The sequence below is a fragment of the Chenopodium album genome, chromosome 8 (assembly GCF_948465745.1).
Source record: "Chenopodium album chromosome 8, dcCheAlbu1.1, whole genome shotgun sequence".
NCBI classification, from domain to species: Eukaryota; Viridiplantae; Streptophyta; class Magnoliopsida; order Caryophyllales; family Amaranthaceae; genus Chenopodium; species Chenopodium album.
The window spans coordinates 3,231,964-3,254,857 of NC_137841.1; the positions used below are offsets into that span (position 1 = coordinate 3,231,964).

A 22,894-nucleotide genomic window follows, 5' to 3' on the forward strand; every position below is an offset into this window, starting at 1 on the left:
ACAATCTTTATGGATTAACCTTGAGAGGTATTCCATACAAATAATAAAGAGGTACGGCGATAGGGGGTCGCCTTGCCGCAACCCTCTAGAGGGAGTGAAAGAACGAGACAAGCAGCCATTAATAAGAATTGAGGAGGAAACCGACGTGACACAACTCATGATAAGATCAATCGTGTCGAGAGAAAAGTTGAAATAGAGGAGGCAATGTCTAATGAAGGGCCATTCCAATCTATCGTATGCTTTCTCTAGATCAATTTTCAAGGCGAAACACCCATTTCTCCCCTTTTTCTTTTTCCCCATGGAGTGGATAATCTCCGAAGCAATGATGAAGTTGATATCCGTACCACGTCCGGGGAGAAAGCTATTTTGATTCGGGGAGATGAGCGAATGAAGGTGAGACCTAATTCGATTGACCAAAATTTTTGACACAAATTTGTAACAACAATTTACAAGGCTGATGGGGCGAAAACTTGAGATGTTTGTGGGGTTTTGGATTTTTGGGATTAGGCAAATGACTGTTTTATTTAAATTTTGGGGAACAGATTTTGAAGAAAAGACGGAAGAGATTAAATGAAAGCACTCAGGATGGATTGTATCCCACATTTTTAGGAAGAAAATGGCGTGGAAACCATCTTCTCCTGGGGCTTTCAACGGCCCAATGGAGAAGACAGCTTCCTTGAGGTCGGTCAGAGAAGGTTGGGTCGAGCAATTGATAGCTTCAGATGAGATAGAAAGTGAAGGAAGCTGAATATTTTCAGAGGTGAAAAGAGATTGAAAGTGTTGGATTATGTGATCATGGATTTGATGGGGTTCGACAATCCATTCCCCCACCTCATTTTTAAGACCCGAAATTTTATTACGCTTTTTACGGATAGTTGAGTAGAGATGGAAAAATTTAGTATTTCTATCTCCGTTTATTAACCAATCCGTTCGAGCTCTAGCTGCCAAAAACATAATATATCACAATATATTTTGATTTATCTTTGTTAAGTGTGTGTATTTGTTATTATCCTGTAAAATGATGTACATATATATGTCATATGCACGTATGCTCTTTTGCAGAAGTTGTGAGAGTAATGTCAGAAAAACCGCCAGCACATTGCATTCTAAAAATTGATTCATTCTCTGAACTTCAAGATGTGTGTGCGCCTAGATTTAGCAAAGATTATCTTGAATCAACAGAATTTAGCGCAGGGGGTTATACATGGTGAGTGATACATTTTAATTTAATGCTACTATATATTGTACTCCATACTTTGTAATTTATAATAGCTATATCTGGTTATTGTTTCTTGTTATGGTTATGTCAAATGTCAATGTTCGTTTGCCTCAGGATGCTGCATGTGTATCCCAAAGGGAACAAGCCAGAAAAAGGAGAAGATCACCTCTCGGTTTATGTGACATTGGTTGATAAACTTACACCTGGTAGCTTTGTCGATGTGGTGCTTCGATTTTTCGTTTATGATCACCTAAGGGATGCCTATCTCTCTGTCTTAGGTTTGTACTCTTGTTATAAAATTTTAACTGAAATATAAAATTAATTTATTCTAATTCATTTGGCACATTCACATTAATCACATTAATCACATTTGTTATAAAATTTTAACTGAAAAAAAAAAAAAAAAAAAAAAAAAAGCCATTTCAATGTATATTGTGGAGAAAATTTTAGAAAACAAGGGGTCTACACCTTATTTTCATCAAAAACATTATTATAAATTAACTAGTTGTAAAGTGCTTAATAAGTTGTATTGTTTGACTTGATGTAGATCCAAGAGGGGAAGAAATAGGGGTACACTTGGTGTACCAAAGAATATTGTACACAAGTCTCCTATTGGTTGATAAGGAATCTTTTTATTTTATGGACCATACAACTTTTCATTTAAATTTCAAACTCATTTTCTGAAAAATTTGAAATTTGAATTTCAAATAAAACCCCAACCCTTCAAATACCCATTTTAATTAGTATATAATCCAAAAAAAAAAAGGCTCTAATATTTTTTCTCTCTCCATCATTGATAGAGAGCAAATATAATTGAAGGCCAAGATTTTTGTACTACGTTTATCTTATTTGTGAACAGATTTCCGAATTCTTATTTGTTGAACAAGATTTCTGTATTTCTTATATGAAGACCAAGGTTTGCCGTTGCGGTGTTGTCCCATCTTTGATGTTGCCGGTGTTTTTCTACCGTCGTGCCGGCGTGTGGTGACCCATTGCCGTTGTTTATAATTAATACGATTAATTTGATGTTAATAATTTTTTATAAAAATATGAACTTGTTAAATTATAATATTGTTGAACTTGTATAAATTTCGTTGAATTTGTTCATATTTCTTTGACTTTATTGTTGGAATTTGGTTGAATTTGTTGCCGGAATTGTAATTGGACAAACCATTTCCGTCCAGGAAAAATAATTTCAAAATCAAAACAACCTAAGGTGAGAGATAAAAAAATTAATTGAAACTGATAATCGTAAGCTGTACTTTTATCTCTCAATCATAGTAAGGTGATCTATGTTTTCTTCTTTTTTAAAAAAAAAAAAAAATTGTAACTTACCCATATTTCTATATTCCCCTCATAAAAAACGTTGTAAATTCTATAATGAATTCATACATATCACATGTACGATGTACCCCGCCCCACTTAAACTTAACTCAATTATCTAATGAATATAAACCATGTTTATGGATATGATTCTATAAATACATGAATAACTACATAAAACAATCATTTTAGTGAATGTTTGATACTTTAAATACATTAATGATTACAAACAATACTTTAGGTTAGAGTTAATCAAACATATATAGCAAGTTACACTAACTAAGGGTATGTTTCGATTTACTGAAAACAACTGAACTGAATTGAACAGAGCTGAAATGAATTGTTTATGAGAGAAGAAAATTAGAAACTGAACTAAACTGATTGGAGTTGAACTGAACTGAACTGAAATTAAATGTAAATGGCACGATACACTAACTATAGTAATGTTTTTTTGTTTTTTAAATTAAAGTTCTATTTCAAAATTTACTACAAACACATATAACGTAAAAATAATTACAATTTGACCTCCCTACCAATAAATAACCGTTACTATTTCATATTATAATAGGTTTAAAATCAACTCAGTTCAGTTTAGTGCAATGTAGCTCCAATCAGTTCAGTACTATTCAATTCTGTTTAGTTCAGCTCAAATTAGTTCAGTCAAGTTTAGTTCTACTCCTATATAATTTCCTTATCTCATAAAATATTCATTTCAGCTCTATTCAGTTCAGCTCATCTCCAATTAGTTTAGTTCAGCTCCAATCACTTTAGTTCAGTCCAGTCCAGTAAATATAAACAGGCCCTTAGACACAATTTTTTTAAGACATGGAAATAGACAAATATTATCGATCATGTAGTCAAATTCGATAATATGTAGAAGAAATCATTATAGAATTTATAAAGGAAAGTGATACACTTAGAAACTTTTCCATTTGGAAAGTTGTACATCTAAAAAAAACAAGAATTCTATGTAGATTTTTGTTAATACATATTATTAAGTTATATAACCATAACAAAGTTCAATACTATTATAATCTAACTACAACAAATTTAAATACCTTTATCATCCTATTATATTTAACACCCTAAACCCTTAATCCTAAACCCTTACTACAATAATTTGCACTAATAAAAGATCATATTATATTTAACGGTATCATACAGTATTTTAACGGTGTAATGAAATTCATTTGACATCCGCACACATGGTGTCATACATAAAAATATATATTTCATTCAAAACATGTGTTATACCCAGTACATGGTTGGTTTATAGAATTATTGTTTGCTACGTGATCCAAGTTCGAATCCAATCCAAAGCTATTTTCATAATTTTTTCATGACCATTTACTTTAGGCCTGAGCGCTATAAAAATTGAAGCCTTGAAAACAAATTCCCAAGGCATGTAATTTGAACGAGACAAATGTAATAATTCATATTAATTTACATTTATTTTTTATATAAAAATAAATTAATATATCATACTCGTATTTGCGGAATCATATAGTTTTAACTTTTAAGTTTGTTTCCTTAAAAGTAGGGTGTTGTATAAGTTTACATTATATGTAGAGACTGTTCCTCGCTGGCCAATTAATTGCCACAAATTTCATCTCCTTCAAATAATGTAATTATGATACTACAAAAAACATAGAAACCCTATTAAAAAATAAATACTTCGATTTTTTTTTTTAACGAAAACCTAGGGAGGTATATTAATTACAAGTAGTAGACAAATTGTCCACGAGTACATAGGGAGTAATATCTTCTGGACAATGATTGACCCATACTTATTCAACCTCGAATGTACTCTATCTAAATGATGAGCTACGAAATTATCCTATTGCTTTACATGAGACCAAGACCAACCCACAAAATCGAAAGACAAACACACCAAGAGAATATTGTCTAGGATATTATCAAGGTCAGTAAAGAAAATAGATGCTTTTGTCTAGCCTTGAAACAATAGCTTTGCAATCTAATTCCACTAGATTTTTTGTCACATTGTAGCGTACTAGCGTTTCCCAAGCCTTTGCCCAAATTCAATTGCCATTGCCTCTGCAATATCAGGTGGCTTGTAACCACGAAGCCTCTTGGAAGCCGCAAACAACACTTATCCCCTGACATTGCTAGGTGTCTTCGCCATTGTTGCTGCCGTCGCTAATCCTCAAAAAAAAAAAAAAAAAGCTCCAATTAATCTCAACTTCAATCTTTTCCACTTTTAATTGCAACAATATAAATTCTTTTTTTCTTATTGCAATTCTATCTTTATAAAATCAAAACCATGACATCCTATATTAATAAACATTCAATTTAATCGAAAACTTAATCGACAAAAAATTACTTACCTATGATTTTTGTCTTTAACAGAATTTCTTTCCCCTTCGTATAGTTGTTATATTCAAATTGTCATGTCAATCGAAATAATTTTGGGGAAGAAGATGAATGTTGCCTAAGATATTCATAAGAATTTTGGGAAAGTTAATTCTCTATTCCACATTAATTGTTTGCTGTAGTTGCTGCCCAAGTGAAAATAATACCGCCACAATCTGTATAAGCGGTAAATGGGTGAAATTATTCCCGCCCAAGCTTCCCTCTTTTTCCCTCTTCTATTTTTAATTTCCCTCTTAAACTAGCTGATTTGGCATAATTTAATTGGTGGTGTACAAAAGAATATTGTACACTTAGTGTACCTCTAGCCTTTTACATCCAAGAGAGAGGCGATTCCATGCTTTGAAAAATACATGGGGAGTCCCTAAATTTCTTCCTATTTCCACTTTTAATGATGTGGATTATGGATTTCTGGTCAATGATTGTTGTGTGTTTGGTGCTGAGGTTCTTGTCGTAAACAACCAAGTCAAGACATCTACTATGTCTGTTGTTGAAGAGAAGGTTGTGATGAGCTATACCTGAAGAGTTGAGAGATTCTCATCATTGAGTCATCGGTTAAATTCTCCATAATTTTGTTTTAATGGATGGTCATGGTATGTATTTTTTTTTTAGTATCTGTTTCTGGAAACAAAATGCTCCTGGGAGTCTTAGGGTAGTAAGGGTAATCAAGATGTCCTAGAACTATGTCCAATGAATGTCCGAATTTCCCTCAGCTATGCCTTGCTGTCCGAGAGCTAGGCCTGTAAAAGAGAAAGAAGGTTAACTGCCCCGGGGGTGTGACCCGGGAAAGCCCCTCCGATGCTTAAGTCAGCGAATGTACTTTCTAGAGAGAGAAAGTAGAGAGAGAATTCGGAAAAAATTACCATCATCAATGATTGGAGAGCTATTTATAGATGTACTTTCAGGTGGCAGAAGTTGTACTTAATTGGACAGATTAGGGGTAAATCTGTACTTTGCTCTGACTAATGATGGGCTGGATCATGGAGGGGTATTTTTGTAATTCCAGGTCACTGGGCTTAGGACAATGGACTAGGCCCAAACATTTAGCCCCACGCGTGATGTGGGAACGAGATCGCATGAAGTTCGGATATCACGCGGAATAGAGATGAGAGAAGTTGTCACATATGCTGAAGTAAATCCCGAGGTGTACCTGAGGGCTAAAATGAGCCCCAAGGGTATCTGAGGGCTAAAAAGAGCCCCAAGCGACTTGCAAAGGTGAAAACCAGCCCCAAGCAATGCATAGAAGGTACTTTAATTCAGATGATTGAGCAGTTTTGAGAGTCAAATCTGATGATGGCTTAAGGATAACTGATGATTTTTCCCGGCTGAGAGGGTGCAGTCCATGCCGAGGGGATTACCTCGGTTGCTTCCCCGAGCCCAGGTGAGGACGGTGCGAGTGAGAGAGATAAGTCGGAGAGAGGGAGTGATGTGAGGGAGAAAAACGGGTGAGAATTGAGGGAGATTTGCGGGGCCGAGAGTTTGTCAGCCTAGGTGCCAAGAGGGTAGAGTGAGGCCGAAAGGGTCGGTGCGCGAGAAGCCGAGTGACCCCTAGCTCTCGGCATCTCTGATGTTTGAGAGTGAGACGGCTGAGGGGGTTTTCGCGCGACAAGCCGAGGGGGAGAGGAGATGCCATAAGGGTATCCTAGCCTTGCCGAGGGGTTTAACTCAGGGGTTTTTTTTTTTAATTTGAGTGAGGTGAGAGAGGTTTCTCGGGTTTTTGTGAGGTTAACATGAAGGGAGAGTGCTGAGGGCGAGCCGAAAGGGTTGATGGGCAGTGCCAAGAGGTTTTACTTCGGGTTTTTAAGTTTTTCCCCTTAGGAACCTGTGAGTCGGGGCAATGCCGGAGAGAGAGAGTTTATTGTGAGGTTTTACTTTGGCTTAGCTGGGTGTTACCCCGGGGTGAGGCAATATTGAGTGTGCTACCCCGGGGTGAGGGAGCAATATTGAGTGAGAGGGAGAGCTATACCCCGGGGTGAGGGAGTATTGAGTGAGAGGGAGAGCTATACCCCGGGGTGAGGGAGTATTGAGTGAGAGTGAGAAGAAGGCATGCTCTCCGGGGTGTTAAGGTAGTTTGATTGTTACCCCTAGGTGAGGGAGGAGTGAGTGAAGGTGAGAAGAGGGCATGCTCTCTAGAGTGTTAAGGTAGTTTGATTGTCACCCCTAGGTGAGGGAGGAGTGAGCGAAGGTGAGAAGAGGGCATGCTCTTCGGGGTGTTGCTACCCCTAGCTCTCGGCATTTCTGAAGTCCGAGAACTTTTGTACCCTTGCCGGAGGAACTTTGAGAATAAAACCCCAAGAGACTTTGTACCCCGGGCGGAGGTGCTTTGACAACAAAACCAAGTGCTTCATACCCCTAGGCTGAGGTACTTTTGAGAACAAAACCAAGTGCTTTATACCCCTAGGCGGAGGTACCTTGAGAAATAAACCAAATGCTTTAACCCCCAGACGGAGGTATCTTGAGAAATAAACCAAGTATTATATACCCCTAGGCGGAGGTATCTTGAGAAATAAACCAAGTATTGTACACCCTTAGGCAGAGGTATCTTGAGAAATAAACCAAGTGTCCTATACCCCCAGGAGGTAAAACTTTGAGAAATAAAAAGTCAAGAAGCTTTATATCCCAAGTCGAGGTACTCTTTCAAAATAACCCCAAAAACTTTATACCTCGGGCGGAGGGAGGCGATGTTGAGAGAGTGATTGAATAGCCCGAGCGGAGGGAGGCCAAGATGAGAGAGTGATGAATAGGCCAAGCGGATAGAGGCCAAGCTGAGAGAGTGACTTAATAGGCCGAGCGAAGGGAGGCCAAGTTGAGAGAGTGATTGAATAGGCCGAGCGGAGGGAGGCCAAGCTGAGAGAGTGATGAATAGGCCAAGCGGATAGAGGTCAAGTTGAGAGAGTGATTGAATAGGCCGAGCGAATGGAGGCCTAGATGAGAGAATAAATCAATAGGCCGAGTGGAGGGATTAAAGAGCCAACTTTAGGCTGGGAGATGCCGATGGGCTTGACTTGTCATGTTGAGGCCTCCTCTAGGCTGAGGGCCTAGCTTCAAGTATCAAGAGCGTGCTCGAGATGGGTATATTAGCCAAGATCTCGGCATGCATTCTCTTTGCTAAAAATTACCCAAGGTTGAGGGGTGATATAGATAAGTCGAGAGCTGAGCCTTAGATAGCGACGCTGAGAGCCTGGGGTATGCCTTGTTTTTGAGTTTGTCACAAACCCAAGATAATTATTTTTCTCCTAATTGAAGCTTGATGATTATTTCTAACTTTTGAATTTTGTTGATGTTGTAGAAGCTAGTCCCCGGGGTGTGCTTGATGAGAGGTATGCTATTCCAATCATAGGGATAGGCTAGGGACGGAGAAGTACATTATCCCCAATCTTGAGATAGATTGAGGGCTAAACGAGCCCCTTGTTATATATGTATGAGAGCTAGACTATCCCAACTTTTAGGATAGGCCGAGGAGAAGTACCTTATCCCAAATCTTGAGATAGGTTGAGGGCTAAACGAGCCCCTTGTTATATATGTATGAGATCTAGGCTATCCCAACTTTTAGGATAGGCCGAGGAGAAGTACGTTATCCCAAATCTTGAGATAGTTGAGGGCTAAAAGAGCCCCTTGTTTTATATGTATGAGATGTAGGTTATCCCAACTTTTGGGATAGGCCGAGGGTTGAACGAACCCTAAGTTTTAGATGTATAAGAGGTAGGCTATCCCAACTTTTGGGATAGGATGAGGGGCTAATGGAGCCCAAAGTTAAAGATGTATGAGAGCTGGGGGGAATCCCATATTTTAGGATAGGCCGAGGGCTAAACGAGCCATTTGTTATTTAAGCGATTCGCCAGGACACTATCTCAAACATTGAGTATAAGCTAGCATCTTGCCCCAAACATTGGAACAAACTTGTTATTGATAACGTTAGTTAGCGACCCGGGGTGTCTTGTATGAAGGAAGGCCCGGTGCTTTTTGAGAAGATAATGAATTCCTGAGATTTTAGAGCTTTAGGCAGCTATGTAGATAACCAACTCGAAAAATGAAAATGATGGACTATAAAAAGAAATATCTTCTAGTATAAGCTCTTATTGCCCCTAGGACATCATTGTCATTTGAGAAGTTGCTCAGACACAACGTCTTAAGTCCGCATTCCAAGCATATCGATTGCAGGCTCCACCTTGTAGATATTCATGATAGACGGGGAAGGATAGCTGAGGACCTTTCTATTTGGAACTTGTGAGTGGAAGAACCTCGAGTGAATGACCTCCTTGATCTTGTAAAGTTCATCTTCAAGAGGGATGCTTGCACCTTAGCATTACCCTTAGCTAGGCATGTTAAGTCGGCTTGGCATGCCGAGGGCTTGATAGAAGCATATCCCTCGGCTAGGCATGTCGAGGGGATGATAGAAGCATAGCTCTTGGCTAGGCATGCCAAGGAGACGATAGAGGCATAGCCCTCGACAAGGCATGCCGAGGAGGTTGATAGAAGAATAGCCCCCGGCTAAGCATGCTGAGGAGATAATGGAAACCTAGCCTTCAATGGCGGTTGAAAGAAGCATATCCCTAGGCTAGACATGCCGAGGAGATGGTAGAGGCATAGCCCTCGGCTAGGCATGCCGAGAAAGCCGAGGAGACGATAGAAGCATAACCCTCAACTGGGCATGCCGAGATGGTTAATAGAAGCATATCCCCCGACTAGGCATATCGAGGAGATGATAGCTAGAGGCATAGCCCTCGGCTAGGTATGCCGAGGCGGTTGATAGAAGCATGGCCTTCGGCTAGGTATGCTAAGGGAGTAGCCAGGCAAGCCGAGGGGATATGCTAGCAGGCCGAGGGGGTAGCCAAGCAGGCCTAGGGGGTATGCTGGCAGGCCGAGGGGGTAGCCAGGCAGGCCGAGAGGGTATGCTGGCAGGCCGAGGGGGTACCCAGGCAAGCCGAGGGGGTATGCAGACATGCCCAAGGGGTAGCCAGGCAGGCCGAGGGGGTAGCCAGGCAGGCCGAGAGGGTATGCTGGCAGGCCGAGGGGGTACCCAGGCAAGCCGAGGGGGTACCCAGGCATGCCCAGGGGGTAGCCAGGCAAGCCGAGGGGGTATGTTGACATGCCGAGGGGGTAGCCAGGCAAGCCGAGGGCCTTGATGTTCGGTGGGGCATGCCGAGAGCCTAATGTAGACTGGTTGGGGGCTCGGCTTGCCCATGATTCTTGAATTGTTCATTTCATTTGAGTGAGTTGTAAAATGATGAGAGCTTAGCTTGTATAAGGGTTTGCCTCTAATATTTTCCTCGACTTCATGCTTATGCCAAGCTGAGAGATTCAGAGCTTCTCTAGTAGCATCTTGATATGTGCTGCGGGGACGCCTAGTGTTCACCATGACTTTTTGTTAGCAATCCTCACAGACGGCGCCACCTGTTTCTGGAAACAGAATGCTCCTGGGAGTCTTAGGGTAGTAAGGGTAATCAAGATGTCCTAGAACTATGTCCAATGAATGTCCGAATTTCCCTCAGCTATGCCTTGTTGTCCGAGAGCTAGGCCTGTAAAAGAGAAAGAAGGTTAACTGCCCCGGGGGTGTGACCCGGGAAAGCCCCTCCGATGCTTAAGTCAGCGAATGTACTTTCTAGAGAAAGAAAGTAGAGAGAGAATTCGGAAAAAATTACCATCATCAATGATTGGAGAGCTATTTATAGATGTACTTTCAAGTGGCAGAAGTTGTACTTAATTGGACAGATTAGGGGTAAATCCGTACTTTGCTCTGACTAATGATGGGCTGGATCATGGAGGGGTATTTTCGTAATTCCAGGTCACTGGGCTTAGGACAATGGACTAGGCCCAAACAGTATCATAACTTGGGTGAATTATAATGATAGACAACATCATTCCAAGACAGATACTACTTTTGAATAAAATCACTTGCGTTATATTAGAACTAGAAACTTTCTGTCTAGTTGTGTGATTAAAATTGCATACTTTCTCTGATTCCTCACCTTTGTACTACTTATATCCAGGAAATTGGATTTATATCCAAGAGGGGACTCTAATGCAAAGGGAAAACACCTCTCATTATATCTGCGACTAGACAATAGCTCTAGTCTAACTCATGGTAACAAACTGTACGCTAGATATATTCTTTACTTGAAGAATCAACGCAAAGGAAAAGACCACCAAATGCCCGGTAAGATAACTTTTACTGGCTGCTTTACCCAAGACATACATTACATCTAATTTCTGGTTTAAGATGTTGGTTGGTTTCCTCTGGAATACATTTCATTTTATTGCAGGCCGTAGCTGGCATTCTGCAAGTGCTTGCAGTTGGGGCTTCTCAACCTTTCTTTCTCTCAGTGTCCTACATGATACTTCAAAAGGCTACCTAGTGGACGATACCATAATCATTGAAGTTCATATTCAGAAGATGATTTTGCTGAAAGATATGGAGTCTGTCAAGCTTTCTTTCTCTCAGTAAGGACTAAGGAGTGTTAAAGACGTCCAATAAAGAACAATTCTGGCATGGGATTTCCTTGTTCCTAATTCTATGACAAAAGGTTTATTATTAATGCAATGTCAAAGCAATTGATGCTTCTTGTTATGGTACTCCGTAGTATTTAGTATGTTCCAAGCAACTTAGGGCCTGTTCATATTTACTGAACTGAGCTAAACTGAACTGAACTGAACTGATTGGAGCTGAACTGAACTGAACTGATTGGAGCTGAACTGAACTGAACTGATTGGAACTGAACTGAACTAAATTGAGTTGAAATGAATATTTTATGTGAGAGGGAAATCAAGAGCTGAACTGAACTGAAATGAACTGAAATTAAGTAAATATGAACAAGCCCTTAGTATGTCTATAGATTGTTATTTTGAATCCTTAGTTGTCTTCTTGTACTATGAGGCAGCAGTTTCAATACTCTTGGGTATCTGTTTTTTCCGTAAATTATTTGGCAAATTGACAATTAAAGTACAGTGTTGTTATGTGATTTCTGAAATTCATATTCTGAGACTAATTATATATCTATAGCACCAGAAAAATATAACAGTATATATCAAAAGCAATACGCCATCATTCTAAAACTCTCATCCATTCCTAACACGTTGTATATATATGACTTTTTATCATTCATGATCTTCAAGACGCAAATTAAATTGGTATTTTCTTTATCCCATACGTCTTAAAAATTTACTCCGGTGTAATATATGACTTTTCATCTTTCATTTAGTTTTTAACGTTTGACCTGAAAATGCAATGAAGCAATAGGCCACTATTTCAATTGGAATTAGGAAGGTTAACTTTTCTTTAATTTGGTGTATGACAAACAATGCCTTGAATATCGCGAGCTTAAATACATATCAATCAATAGGCCTGGGATACTTGTGGTGCTGAGGATAATGCTAGCTTTGAGAAGTACGATGGCCTGAAGTGTAGGATCCAGGAAGATGCTCAATTTCTAACCCGAAATGATAAGGGCAGTTTCATTGTTCTGAAGGCGTATATCTTGTACTCATAATTGAGACTTGAGTAGTTTGTAGCAATATCAAGAAGCTAAGTATCAATACAATTTTGATTTTCGTTAGTTTAAATGTCAGTGTATTAACCAAAATTTACTATTGTAAATGTATCTTGTAACACTGTAATGGAGAAGAATGAGGGCATTCAGTATAATATTACCGTATGATAACACATGGTTATATCATCAGTCAAGATCGATTTTTGTTAAATCAGATAAGATACAAGATTACCAATGTGAATTTTTCAATAGAAAAACGGTTTGATGCACCTAGCTCTAGTATGAAGCATTATTAGCTAGTTTTGAAATTTGTGACAAACTCACGTGTTGATAAGTGTAAATGATTGTTAGGATTAGTGTGGAGATGCATCAATTCATGGAGGCATAAGGGAGGAAGCAAAGGGTTGCTTGTTGGAGGAAGTTCGACCGAACACCTCCCATGGTGTTTCCGAGGTTCGGTCGAACCTTCAAGCAGTAGCAGCGCTGATTTTGGTGAAAGTGAAGGAGTGGTCGAACCACTTGAGGTCCGACCGAACCACCTCTGGTTCGACCGAACTCATGGGTAGGTTCGGTCGGACCTCTTCTGCCCTGTTTCTGCCGTTTGATTTCGAGCGATTTGGCTGCGATTTAATCTTGACCCTTGATTGCTATTTGTACTCCTAGACTATATATATATCTTGATTAATCTTCTTCTTGAATGTATTCACAAATATAAACACTTAGTGAGAGAGTTTATGGAAGATTTGTGAGGAGCATTTGAATATACACAATTCATGCTTGTAATCTTGATTTCATTCATCATCAATAATACTCCATAGTGCAAGGGTGGGTTTTTTCTCCCGGTTCTCGGGTTTTCCCACGGTATTTGTCTCACCTTTTATTTGCTTTAATTTCTTCTTGGTTGCTCTTGATAGTTTATCATCAATAATACTCCATAGTGTAAGCTTGCTTGTTCATTGTTGTTGTGGGTTAATTGCAAGTTAGTTTGAACCCTTAATCCTTACAATGATGTGTTACAATCGTGGTAAGTAATTTAATTTCAAAGAATACTAAAGTTGAAGACAATAATTCTACTAGGGAGAGGTGTTCACTGTTCAGGGGCTAGGAGAAGAAGAGTCAGGTAAATAAACAGGCTTAAGAGAACTAAAAAGTTTCAAGTTGGAAAGTGGTTCGCTCATTAATATCTCTTCATTCAAAAAAGGACTCATAGCAAAAATTAACAGAAGCACTCTGCTCCAACTCATAGCATTACTATATATACCTACATTATATTGAGTGTTGCACCACCCAAAAAAAATATTGGTTTGAAGAGTTGAGGTTGTGCTGCTAATATAATTATATACTTCAGAAATCGTCGTATTGTACTGTAAACCAATATGGAAGAGAAACTCCTCCCTTTGAAACGCGGCAGACCTCTAACTGATGAAAATGGGGGTATGATACTATAATGCTCATCTACTTTGCTTTTATTTGTATGTAATTTATTTATTCGATGCACGTACATTATAAGTGTTGTTCCTTAAATTCATTTGCAGAAGTTGTGAGACTAATGACAGAAAAACCACCAGCACATTGCATTCTCAAAATTGATTCATTCTCTGTGCTTCAAGATGCTATAGTTGAATCTAATGAAGATTATCTAAAATCAAAAGAGTTTAGCGCGGGGGGTTATATATGGTGAGTGATGTGTCTCAATTTGAATGCAATTATTGTACCTTTGTAATTTTATCATTAACATAATAATTGTAGGCCTGCTATAATCGTCTCTTAGCAAGCTATTATTAGGTGGTTTTGTAATAATGTAAATAATTGCCTCAGGGTTCTGTCTGTATATCCCAACGGGAACAAGCTAGAACAAGGAGATGAACACCTATCTCTTTACGTGACATTGGTTGATAAACTCGCCTTTGGTAGCTTTGTCGATGTGGTGCTTCGGTTTTTTCTTTATGATCAGCTAAGGGACACCTATCTCTCAGTCTTAGGTTTGCATTTTACTTATTACTAATTAATTATAGTACGTTTAAGTTGAGAAAATCTTATTTATTACAATTTATTTTTTTATCGAGTACTTGTGTGTGTGTATATATATGTGTGTGTGTGTTTGTTTGTTTAATTAATAAGTTGCAATTTTATTTTTTGTGTAGATGTAAGGGAGAAGCGATTCCATGCTTTGAAAGATACATGGGGAGTCCCTAAATTTCTTCCGATTGCTACTTTCAATGATGCAAATTCTGGATTTCTGATCAACGATTGCTGTGTGTTTGGTGCTGAGGTTCTTGTGGTAAACAACCAGGTCAATATTTCTAATGTGTCGATTGTGAAAGAAAATTGTGTCAGAAGCTATACCTGGAGGATTGAGAATTTCTCGACTTTGAATGATCAAGTGTATTCCCCTGTTTTTTGCTTTGATGGATGGTCATGGTATGTGTATTCCCCCTCTTGATCAATGTATACGCACATGTCAATGCTCAACTTTAATCTTTAATATGTTTAATTATCTATTGGCAAAATTAATAAAAAAAGTACTGACATTAGTTAAATAGATTATGGAAATATACATTGTGACTAATAAGATAGGTATGTGATACATAAGAATTGTTGTGTATTTATGACTATACCATACTTCTGTATTTTCTCTCATATGAATTAAAATACTTTATATTTTTTAACCGTTTCTAGGAAATTGAGCTTATATGCAAGAGGACACAAAAATGAGAAGGGGGAAAGCCTCTCATTGTATCTGCGGCTAGACACTAAGCTAACTCGTGGTAATAAACTGTATGTTGAATTTATTCTTTACTTGAAGAATCAACGTGAAGGAAAAGACCACCAAACACATAGTAAGATCAATTTACGAGTTTCCTGTTAAACTTTTAGTCAAGTGTCCACTGAAATACATAATTTGGTTTCCTTATATTACAGCTTATAAATGGCTCACTGCAAGTGAAGACAATTGGGGCTACACAACCTTTATTCCTCTCAAGACGCTACATGATTCTTCAAATGGATACTTATTAGGCGACACTATAATCATTGAAGTTTGTATTAAGAAGTTGTTTATGCTGAAAGACATGGAGTCTGTCAAGCTAGAGTATTCGCGTTATGGATGTCCTATAAGAAACAATTCTGTGATTTCCTAGTTCTCAGATACTATGAGAAAAGGCTTAACAGTTAATTATGTGTAAAGCAACTGATCTGATGATGTTTCTGGTTATGGTAGAACATTTAGAATGTTCCAAGCATATATCATGTACAACATTCCAGGGAACTTGATGTATGACTTTAAATTGCTGTTTCAAAATTCCTAGTCTACTTTTTACATTTTCCGTCTTTTAAGACAGTTAAACTACAATGTTGGTATGTGATTTTATAAATTTATGTTGTGAGACTGATCATTAAGCGAATCGCGCCAGAAAATACAGTAAAAGCAGAATATAGATATCTGTGCAGCACAGTTGAGAAGGTCCAAAAGCTATGGTGAACTATAGACATTAAACATGTAACATTTGGTAATTTCCTATAATACTATATATGAAGAGACAAATAGACTCAGGTTTCAATCAGTATTAGTTGTATGTAGTCAAGCATAATTGCCGTGGTATCTACTATATACAGAGTAATTTCCTAAGTAATTATACATACTAGCTTAGCGACTCCATCACTGTGACTAAGAGGATAAACAAGAAGCTGAAGGGTCTATCTCCTCTCTCTTTAATTTGTGATGACAATTTATGAGTTTGCTAAGTCTTGACGTGTTTTAGTACAATATTTCTAATGTAAAATGGGTAGGCAGCACTACGATTGCCCATCTTGTGGTGAGGTAGGACACTCGGGGTAGTTCAGAAATCAGAACTAATATGTAAGAAACTCTTTATTTTAGCGGAGTTTTATTTGAAACAAATAGGCTACCTAACATTTTTCTCAAAAATAAAAGTAATATAATGGACTCAAGTCACACAACTCCAACTTCATTTCAACTCTTGAAGCTCAAATTTTAAGATATTTCTCGTATATAGCTACTCCATACGTTTAATTTGAAAGAAATAACTTTTACTGGGAGTAGTGTTCAAGTATGAGAAGAACAGTCAGGTAACTAAACATGCTTAAGAGAAACTGGAAAGTTTCAAGAAACTTGGAAAATGATCCTTTATTAATTATCTCTTCATTTCAAACAACAAAGTAAAAATAAAGGGCACATTCCAACTTATAGCACCATTATATATACCTAGTGCATATTTCAGCATGTACATTATATCAAATAATACAAATTAATTTTAGCTTGAAGCTGTGCTACATACAATTTTAAATCCACACTTCTGAATTTGTCGTGTTGTCATATTGTGATCAAAATGGAAGAGAAATTCCTCCCTTTGAAACGCAATGAACCTCTTATGGACGAAGATGGAGGTATTTATATCATGCTGAAACTTGTATATATACTTGTTCGTTTAGTGATGATACGAGTAATATTCAGTGCATTTTTTATTTTGCAGAAGTTGTAAGACTAATGACAGAAAAACCACCAGCACATTGCATTCTCAAAATTGATTCATTTTCAGCAATTCAAGATGCATCTATTTTTAAATTAAACGAAGATCATTTCAAATCATTAGAATTTAGTGCAGGAGGCTATAGATGGTGAGTTATACTCGATTTAATTAGGCTTATATCTCCATCTATTAGTATGTTAAGGACTAATAGTATATTTTGTACTATTTTTTATTATATATGGTGGTGTTTATATTTGCCTCAGGGTTCTGTCTGTACGCCCCAAGGGAAAAAAGCTAGAACAAGGAGACGAACACGTCTCGCTGTATGTGACATTGGCTGATAAACTCACCTCTGGTAGCTTTGTCGATGTGGTGCTTCGCCTTTTCGTTTATGATCACCTAAGGAATGCCTATCTCTCTGTCTTAGGTTTGGATTCTTACTCAAAACCAAATATTTATGTTACATATTCTAACTTGTTTATCACACCAATCACATTTTTTTTTGAAAAATAAACTAGTGTTTGTGGAAATTTCATATTAATTCATCTCAATTTTTTTCTAAAAAATTGATATATAAGTTGCAATGAATGTTGATCTTGATGTAGATGTAAGAGAGAAGCGATACCATGCTTTGAAAGATACATGGGGAGTCCCTAAATTTCTTCCGATTTCTACATTCAATGACGCGGATTATGGGTTTTTGGTGGATGATTGTTCATTGTTGTGTATTTGGTGCTGAGGTTCTTGTCATAAACAGTCATGTCAAGATATCTACTATGTCGATTGTGGAAGCAGAGTTTGTCAAGAGCTATACTTGGAGAATCGAAAATTTCTCATTGTCGATTGATCCGTTATCTTCTCCTGTATTCTGTTTGGGTGGATGGTCATGGTCTGTATAATGTACCTATCATTTCCGAGTTAGCATGACAAGTTATTAAAATCTCATTTAATGAAAAAAAAAAAAAAAGGTAGAAAATATCATTGCAAGACTTACTAGTTGTAGCTTAATTACCTTAGAACAGGAAATTCTCACTTTAAATTGCAACTTCAATTCTGATTCATCTTCCCTGTATTTTTACTAGGAAACTGGCTGTATGCAAGAAAGGGGACCGCAATGTGAATGGAGAATACCTCTCATTGTTTCTGCAGTTAGACAACATCTCTGAGCTAACTCATGGTAACAAACTGTATGTTGAATATTTTCTTGACTTGGAAAATCAACGCGAAGGAGAAAATCACATAAAACTCTGTAAGATCATTATACTGTGAGAAACTGAGAGTATATGCAGAATGTCTAATTTTAGTTACAGTCCTCAATCTGAAATACTTAATTTAGTTTCCTTATTTGATCTTGCAGGTTATAACTGGTTTTCTGCAAGTGATGACAGTTGGGGGTACCCAGCCTTTATTTCTCAGTGATCTACATGATTCGTCGAAGGGTTACTTGGTAGATGATGCTATGATCGTTGAAGTTTGTGTCGAGAAGATGTTTGTGCTGAAGGACATAGAGTATGCCAAGGAGCAGGAGCAGGAGGACGAGGAGTACTAGTAATGGATGTCGTCCGACATTTTTTAGTATGTTCAATGAGCGAATGAAGCAACTGATGCGACTTGTTATGGCAGCATTTTTAGCATGCATGTTCAAAGCATATCTTAGTAAATTATCATGTACTACATTTTAATGAACTTGAAGTATGTGACTTTCAATTGTAGTTTCAAATTCATAGTAGTCTACTTTCTACACGTACTATGAGGCAGTTTCAAGATTTTTTAGTCTTTTGTTTTTTGGCAAATTGACTTCCGATGTTGGTTTGTGATTTTGAAATTCATATTGTGAGGCTAATTAATATAGGAGTACTATTAGAAAAAGAAAAAAAAAAACAATACACAATTAAGAAGGGACGCCAAAGCCCAAAAGCGATATGTACTCCATTAATAGTCATGTGTTTTTTTTATAAGGAATAAAAATATGTTTAGCACACTTATCTTCAACTTCCTATATGAGCAATGAGCTATATGAGGACATGAGGTGATAGAGTATTAGAGTAGAGCTGTGACTCTCTGAGCTATCAATGTTTTTTAAACGTATTTGAGGCAGAGTGAGGTGAATCGGTGATAGTGATTTTGTCTAATTTTTTATTTTTTTTTGAAAGATAGTGATTTTGTCTAATTAAATCAGCCAAATGTATTTTTTTTTCTAAATTTATCTTATAAATAAACTTTTTTTTTTTAATAGCAAAAACATTTCATTAATTAAAAGTCATACGACATCTACAATAGAGATTCGACGTTAACAAATACATAAGATTATAACCCGTAAATAAACTTCCATATAACTACTTATATTTTTTTTTCAAAGGTTAGTATTCACTTGTTTATTTTAATATATTTTTTTAAATGTTTTAAATTATGCAATTTGATTTGGAGCTTTAAAAAAAAAAATTTAATTTTATTGACTTGAACCGAACCCGACTCGAACCCGAGAATGACCCGACTTGAATATGACCCAACTTGATTATAACCCGCAAATTATTGACTTGAACCGAACCCGACTCGAACCCGATAATGACCCGACCTGATTATAACCCGTAAATAATTGACTTGAACCGAACCCGATTCGAACCCGGATAGGACCCTAACTCGTTTAAACCCGTAAAAACCCGAATGTAACCCGACCTGTTTTTCACCCGACCCGAATGTAACCCGACCTTTTATTGATCCGACCTAAACCCGACCCAAACCCGATAAGATGTATGACCCGACGTGACCCGACTCATGCATGACCCAACCCGAACCTGACCCGCATAGGTCCCGACATTAACCCGTATTGACCCGACCCGAGATGACCCGACCCACACTAACCCGACTCAAACCCGACCCATTTACCCGAATTGACAGCTCTACTTAAAATGACTTCTTAACTTCTAATCAATAAAATTTAAAAAGCAAATACAATATTAAATGAGTAAAAATAATTTAAGTTTGACCAAAATGTTTTAAAATTTATTACGGAGTAAATTTTAAACTTATGAGATACCGGGCAAGTGAATAGAACAAAGTGAAAAAGTGTAAACTATCCTAAAAGTAATGTACGGTAAATATGTTTAGAGACGTTTGACTTGAAAAGTTGTAGGTTTTGAGAGACTTTGTGTTTTTAAATATCTCCATTTTCTCCCTCCTCTTCCAAATGAACTAGAGAGTACTAGATATGATGTGCATTGGACTTCAAAGTTGGGTTTAAGAATTTATTTGTCATAGCTTAACTGTGTTTTGAGTTTTTTTATCATTAAAATACACAAGTTTAATTACAATAATTAAAAGAAAAATTTAGAAAAAATAATTCCAACTTTCATCAATTTTCATAGAATAATCCCAACTTTGAATTATACTGGAATAATCCGAACTTTGGGGGTAGTTCTTTTTCTTCAATCCCAAATACTGGTTACCGGTTCAATGGGTTTTTTCTTTTTTTTTAAATAAAATGACACGTGTCGTACAGCAATTGGATAAAAAAAAATTTTTAAAAAAAAAAATTACCCAGCCTGCGAAAACCCCAACCACCCTGAGAACAACTTCGGCAACCCGCCACCACCATAGCCCAGCCACCCAGTTGTCGAACCTTCGTCCCTACCCCACCACTAGACTCGCCGCTCCGGCGCTTCCCCTTAGCCACAGTCCCCTCCCCGAATCCGATCCCCACGCAACCACCTATAAAAACCCTTGAAAACTTCCATCCAATTCGCTTTGAGGGTGTTTTGACGGTGTTTCGAATGGTTGGAGGGGGTTTTCGACGGTGAGGAGATGGTTGTTGGGGGTTTTCGGGAGTGGGGGAGAGGTTTTGAGGGTGTTTCGAATGGATGGAGGGGGTTTAAAGAGATTTTCGGTTATGGAGGGCCGAAAACCAAATCGGGAAAGGAGGGGATTGGGGGTGGAGGTGGGTCACGACACCGGCACCTGGGGTTGGAGGTGAAAGAGGCGCACGGTTGGAGCAGGGGAAGGGAGAGGTTACGGTGGCAGGAGGTGGTGGTGGTTACGGGGGTCAGGAAGGGGGATAAGGGTTTGCTAGTTTTTTTTTTATTTTTCTTTTTTTGGACCAATTGCATTTTGACACGTGGCATATAACTTGTAATATCAGGTCATTGACTTTGGTTGACCGGTTTAGGATTGAAGAAAAAGAACTACCCCTAAAGTTCGGATTATTCCAGTATAATCCAAAGTTGGGATTATTATATGAAAATTGATGAAAGTTGGGATTATTTTTTCTAATTTTTCCTAATTAAAATAGACTAATTTAACATATTTCACCCAAATTAATTAATTTAAATAAACATTTAATAAGTAAAAACAAAAAAAAAAGAAAAAAAAGGAAAGTAAAAGAGTGATCTAGAGTTATGCTCCCATTTTGACATACGCTACTTACTACGTTGGCGTCAGTTGGAAGTATCTATACAACCCAACTATTACGTACTTAAACTTGCCTTTTCAGACGAAAATACCCTCACTGGAAACAGCTATTTGACAGCGACATCCGAATTTTCAAAGATCAAACTTTCAACTTCTATAAGGGTAATGTTGTAAATTCATTATAGATATCAAGTAGCGAACAAATATGTTCAAGTCCACCAAACAAGCGATTTCCACCGACAAGGCATTTTTGTCTTTTGGGCTTTCCTATTACTAGACTCTACCGACACTCTACATTTTCTCCAAGTACAGACTGTCTCCCATATTTTTTTTAATTTTCCATAAACATGGAAAATACAAGTATCACAAATTGCATTCATTTTATTAGGAGTAATTTTATGAATAGCATTATTTTTAAGGGCCTATTCTCATTGACTGAAATCAGCTGAATTGAACTGAATTGAATTGAATTGAACTGAGCTTAGCTGAATTGAACTAAATTGAAATGAAATGAATATTTTATCAGAGAAGGAAATTAATAGTTGAACTGAACTGAACTGAACTGAAAATAAGCGTATGAGAACAGACCCTAAATACTTATCCTTTTATTTTAGTTCGTTACTCGTATTTTAAGTTTGTCTATACTTTATTTTATTTTTTTTTAGCTATTGAGACTACAATTTTATTCTCCCAGCCATTACATTTAAAGTACTCATTCTAGTTAACTCATTTCAACCAACAATTCAAAAAGTAACTTCCATCCATTTGGAACAAACAAAAAGGGATGAAAAGAGTATGTAGTAATGTTTTTTGGACCAGGGTATGTAGTACAAAGCTCCAAAAGTTTTATTGAATGTTGAACAATTATATTTACGGAGTATAAATAATCAATACACATAGAACTAAAATGAAAGCAATATTTCCTAAAAAAAAAAAAAAAAAAATACTAGTATTACCTTTTTGGATTTTAAAAACCCCTAAGCGTTAGAATTTTGCATATAATCAACTTGATTATTAAAATGACGTTTCAATATTGTGAAGATGTTATTTTCCCGTATAAACACTAAGCTTAAGGGACTATTCACACTGATTGGACCTAAACTGAATTGATTGGAGCTGAACTGAATTAAAATGAATACAACTGAAATTAATATTTTATTAAAAAAGGAAATTAAGAGCTTAGTAGAACTAAACTGATTGGAGCTGAAATGAATTAAACTAACCTAAAATTAAGCTTAAATAAACAGACCCTATATGTAACATGGTAGATGTATTTTTTTATTTTTTTTTAAGGTAAGAAGAAATAAATAATTGGTATTAAGAAACCTTTTTTTTAGATGAAGTATGCAACAACTTTAAATTACTTTAGTGTTAGGTATAGGATCAAACCTCTTTCACCCTAGGATCAAACCTCATTATAATAATAGTACTCGTATTTTACATATTTTATAATTTTTAATAAAATGAATTTATTACAATGTATTAGAATTCAGTAAATAAAAAAACAACACAAATAGTAAAAGTCGAATTGTGAGTTTGTGACCTTTATAAACTACTACACCGACAAATACTTGATTTCAGCC

General features: G+C 37.1%; 3 protein-coding genes across 3 annotated transcripts; all 3 read left to right on the forward strand.

Annotated features, from left to right (window-relative positions):
* Positions 1 to 616: 616 nt before the first annotated feature.
* Positions 617 to 11,375, forward strand: LOC145642604 (MATH domain and coiled-coil domain-containing protein At3g58210-like). The gene is made up of 6 exons (XM_081693797.1): positions 617 to 695; positions 1,063 to 1,207; positions 1,334 to 1,442; positions 2,079 to 2,203; positions 10,921 to 11,087; positions 11,194 to 11,375. The coding sequence occupies exons 1-6, from the start codon at positions 617 to 619 to the stop codon at positions 11,373 to 11,375; spliced, it is 807 nt and encodes a 268-aa protein (XP_081549923.1).
* Positions 11,376 to 13,793: 2,418 nt separating this feature from the next.
* LOC145642605 (uncharacterized) lies at positions 13,794 to 15,557 on the forward strand. Its single transcript, XM_081693798.1, has 6 exons — positions 13,794 to 13,851; positions 13,953 to 14,094; positions 14,236 to 14,399; positions 14,562 to 14,838; positions 15,097 to 15,257; positions 15,340 to 15,557. Exons 1-6 carry the CDS (start codon positions 13,794 to 13,796, stop codon positions 15,555 to 15,557), a joined length of 1,020 nt encoding a protein of 339 aa, XP_081549924.1.
* A 1,209-nt stretch (positions 15,558 to 16,766) lies between these two features.
* On the forward strand, positions 16,767 to 18,456 carry LOC145642606 (uncharacterized). The gene is made up of 7 exons (XM_081693799.1): positions 16,767 to 16,824; positions 16,911 to 17,055; positions 17,171 to 17,334; positions 17,513 to 17,603; positions 17,665 to 17,796; positions 17,990 to 18,098; positions 18,265 to 18,456. The coding sequence occupies exons 1-7, from the start codon at positions 16,767 to 16,769 to the stop codon at positions 18,454 to 18,456; spliced, it is 891 nt and encodes a 296-aa protein (XP_081549925.1).
* The last annotated feature ends 4,438 nt before the right edge of the window (positions 18,457 to 22,894 follow it).

What these genes read in the sequence shown, in the direction of transcription:
- LOC145642606 (XM_081693799.1), top strand. Translation starts at nt 16,767, where the DNA reads ATGGAAGAGAAATTCCTCCCTTTGAAACGCAATGAACCTCTTATGGAC. An exon ending in TGCCTATCTCTCTGTCTTAG is followed by an intron (nt 17,335 to 17,512) that starts GTTTGGATTCTT and finishes ATCTTGATGTAG; the next exon opens with ATGTAAGAGAGAAGCGATAC. An exon ending in TGTTTGGGTGGATGGTCATG is followed by an intron (nt 17,797 to 17,989) that starts GTCTGTATAATG and finishes TATTTTTACTAG; the next exon opens with GAAACTGGCTGTATGCAAGA.
- LOC145642605 (XM_081693798.1), top strand. Translation starts at nt 13,794, where the DNA reads ATGGAAGAGAAACTCCTCCCTTTGAAACGCGGCAGACCTCTAACTGAT. An exon ending in TGCTTTGATGGATGGTCATG is followed by an intron (nt 14,839 to 15,096) that starts GTATGTGTATTC and finishes AACCGTTTCTAG; the next exon opens with GAAATTGAGCTTATATGCAA. An exon ending in AAAAGACCACCAAACACATA is followed by an intron (nt 15,258 to 15,339) that starts GTAAGATCAATT and finishes CTTATATTACAG; the next exon opens with CTTATAAATGGCTCACTGCA.
- LOC145642604 (XM_081693797.1), top strand. Translation starts at nt 617, where the DNA reads ATGGCGTGGAAACCATCTTCTCCTGGGGCTTTCAACGGCCCAATGGAG. An exon ending in AGCGCAGGGGGTTATACATG is followed by an intron (nt 1,208 to 1,333) that starts GTGAGTGATACA and finishes CGTTTGCCTCAG; the next exon opens with GATGCTGCATGTGTATCCCA. An exon ending in AAAAGACCACCAAATGCCCG is followed by an intron (nt 11,088 to 11,193) that starts GTAAGATAACTT and finishes ATTTTATTGCAG; the next exon opens with GCCGTAGCTGGCATTCTGCA.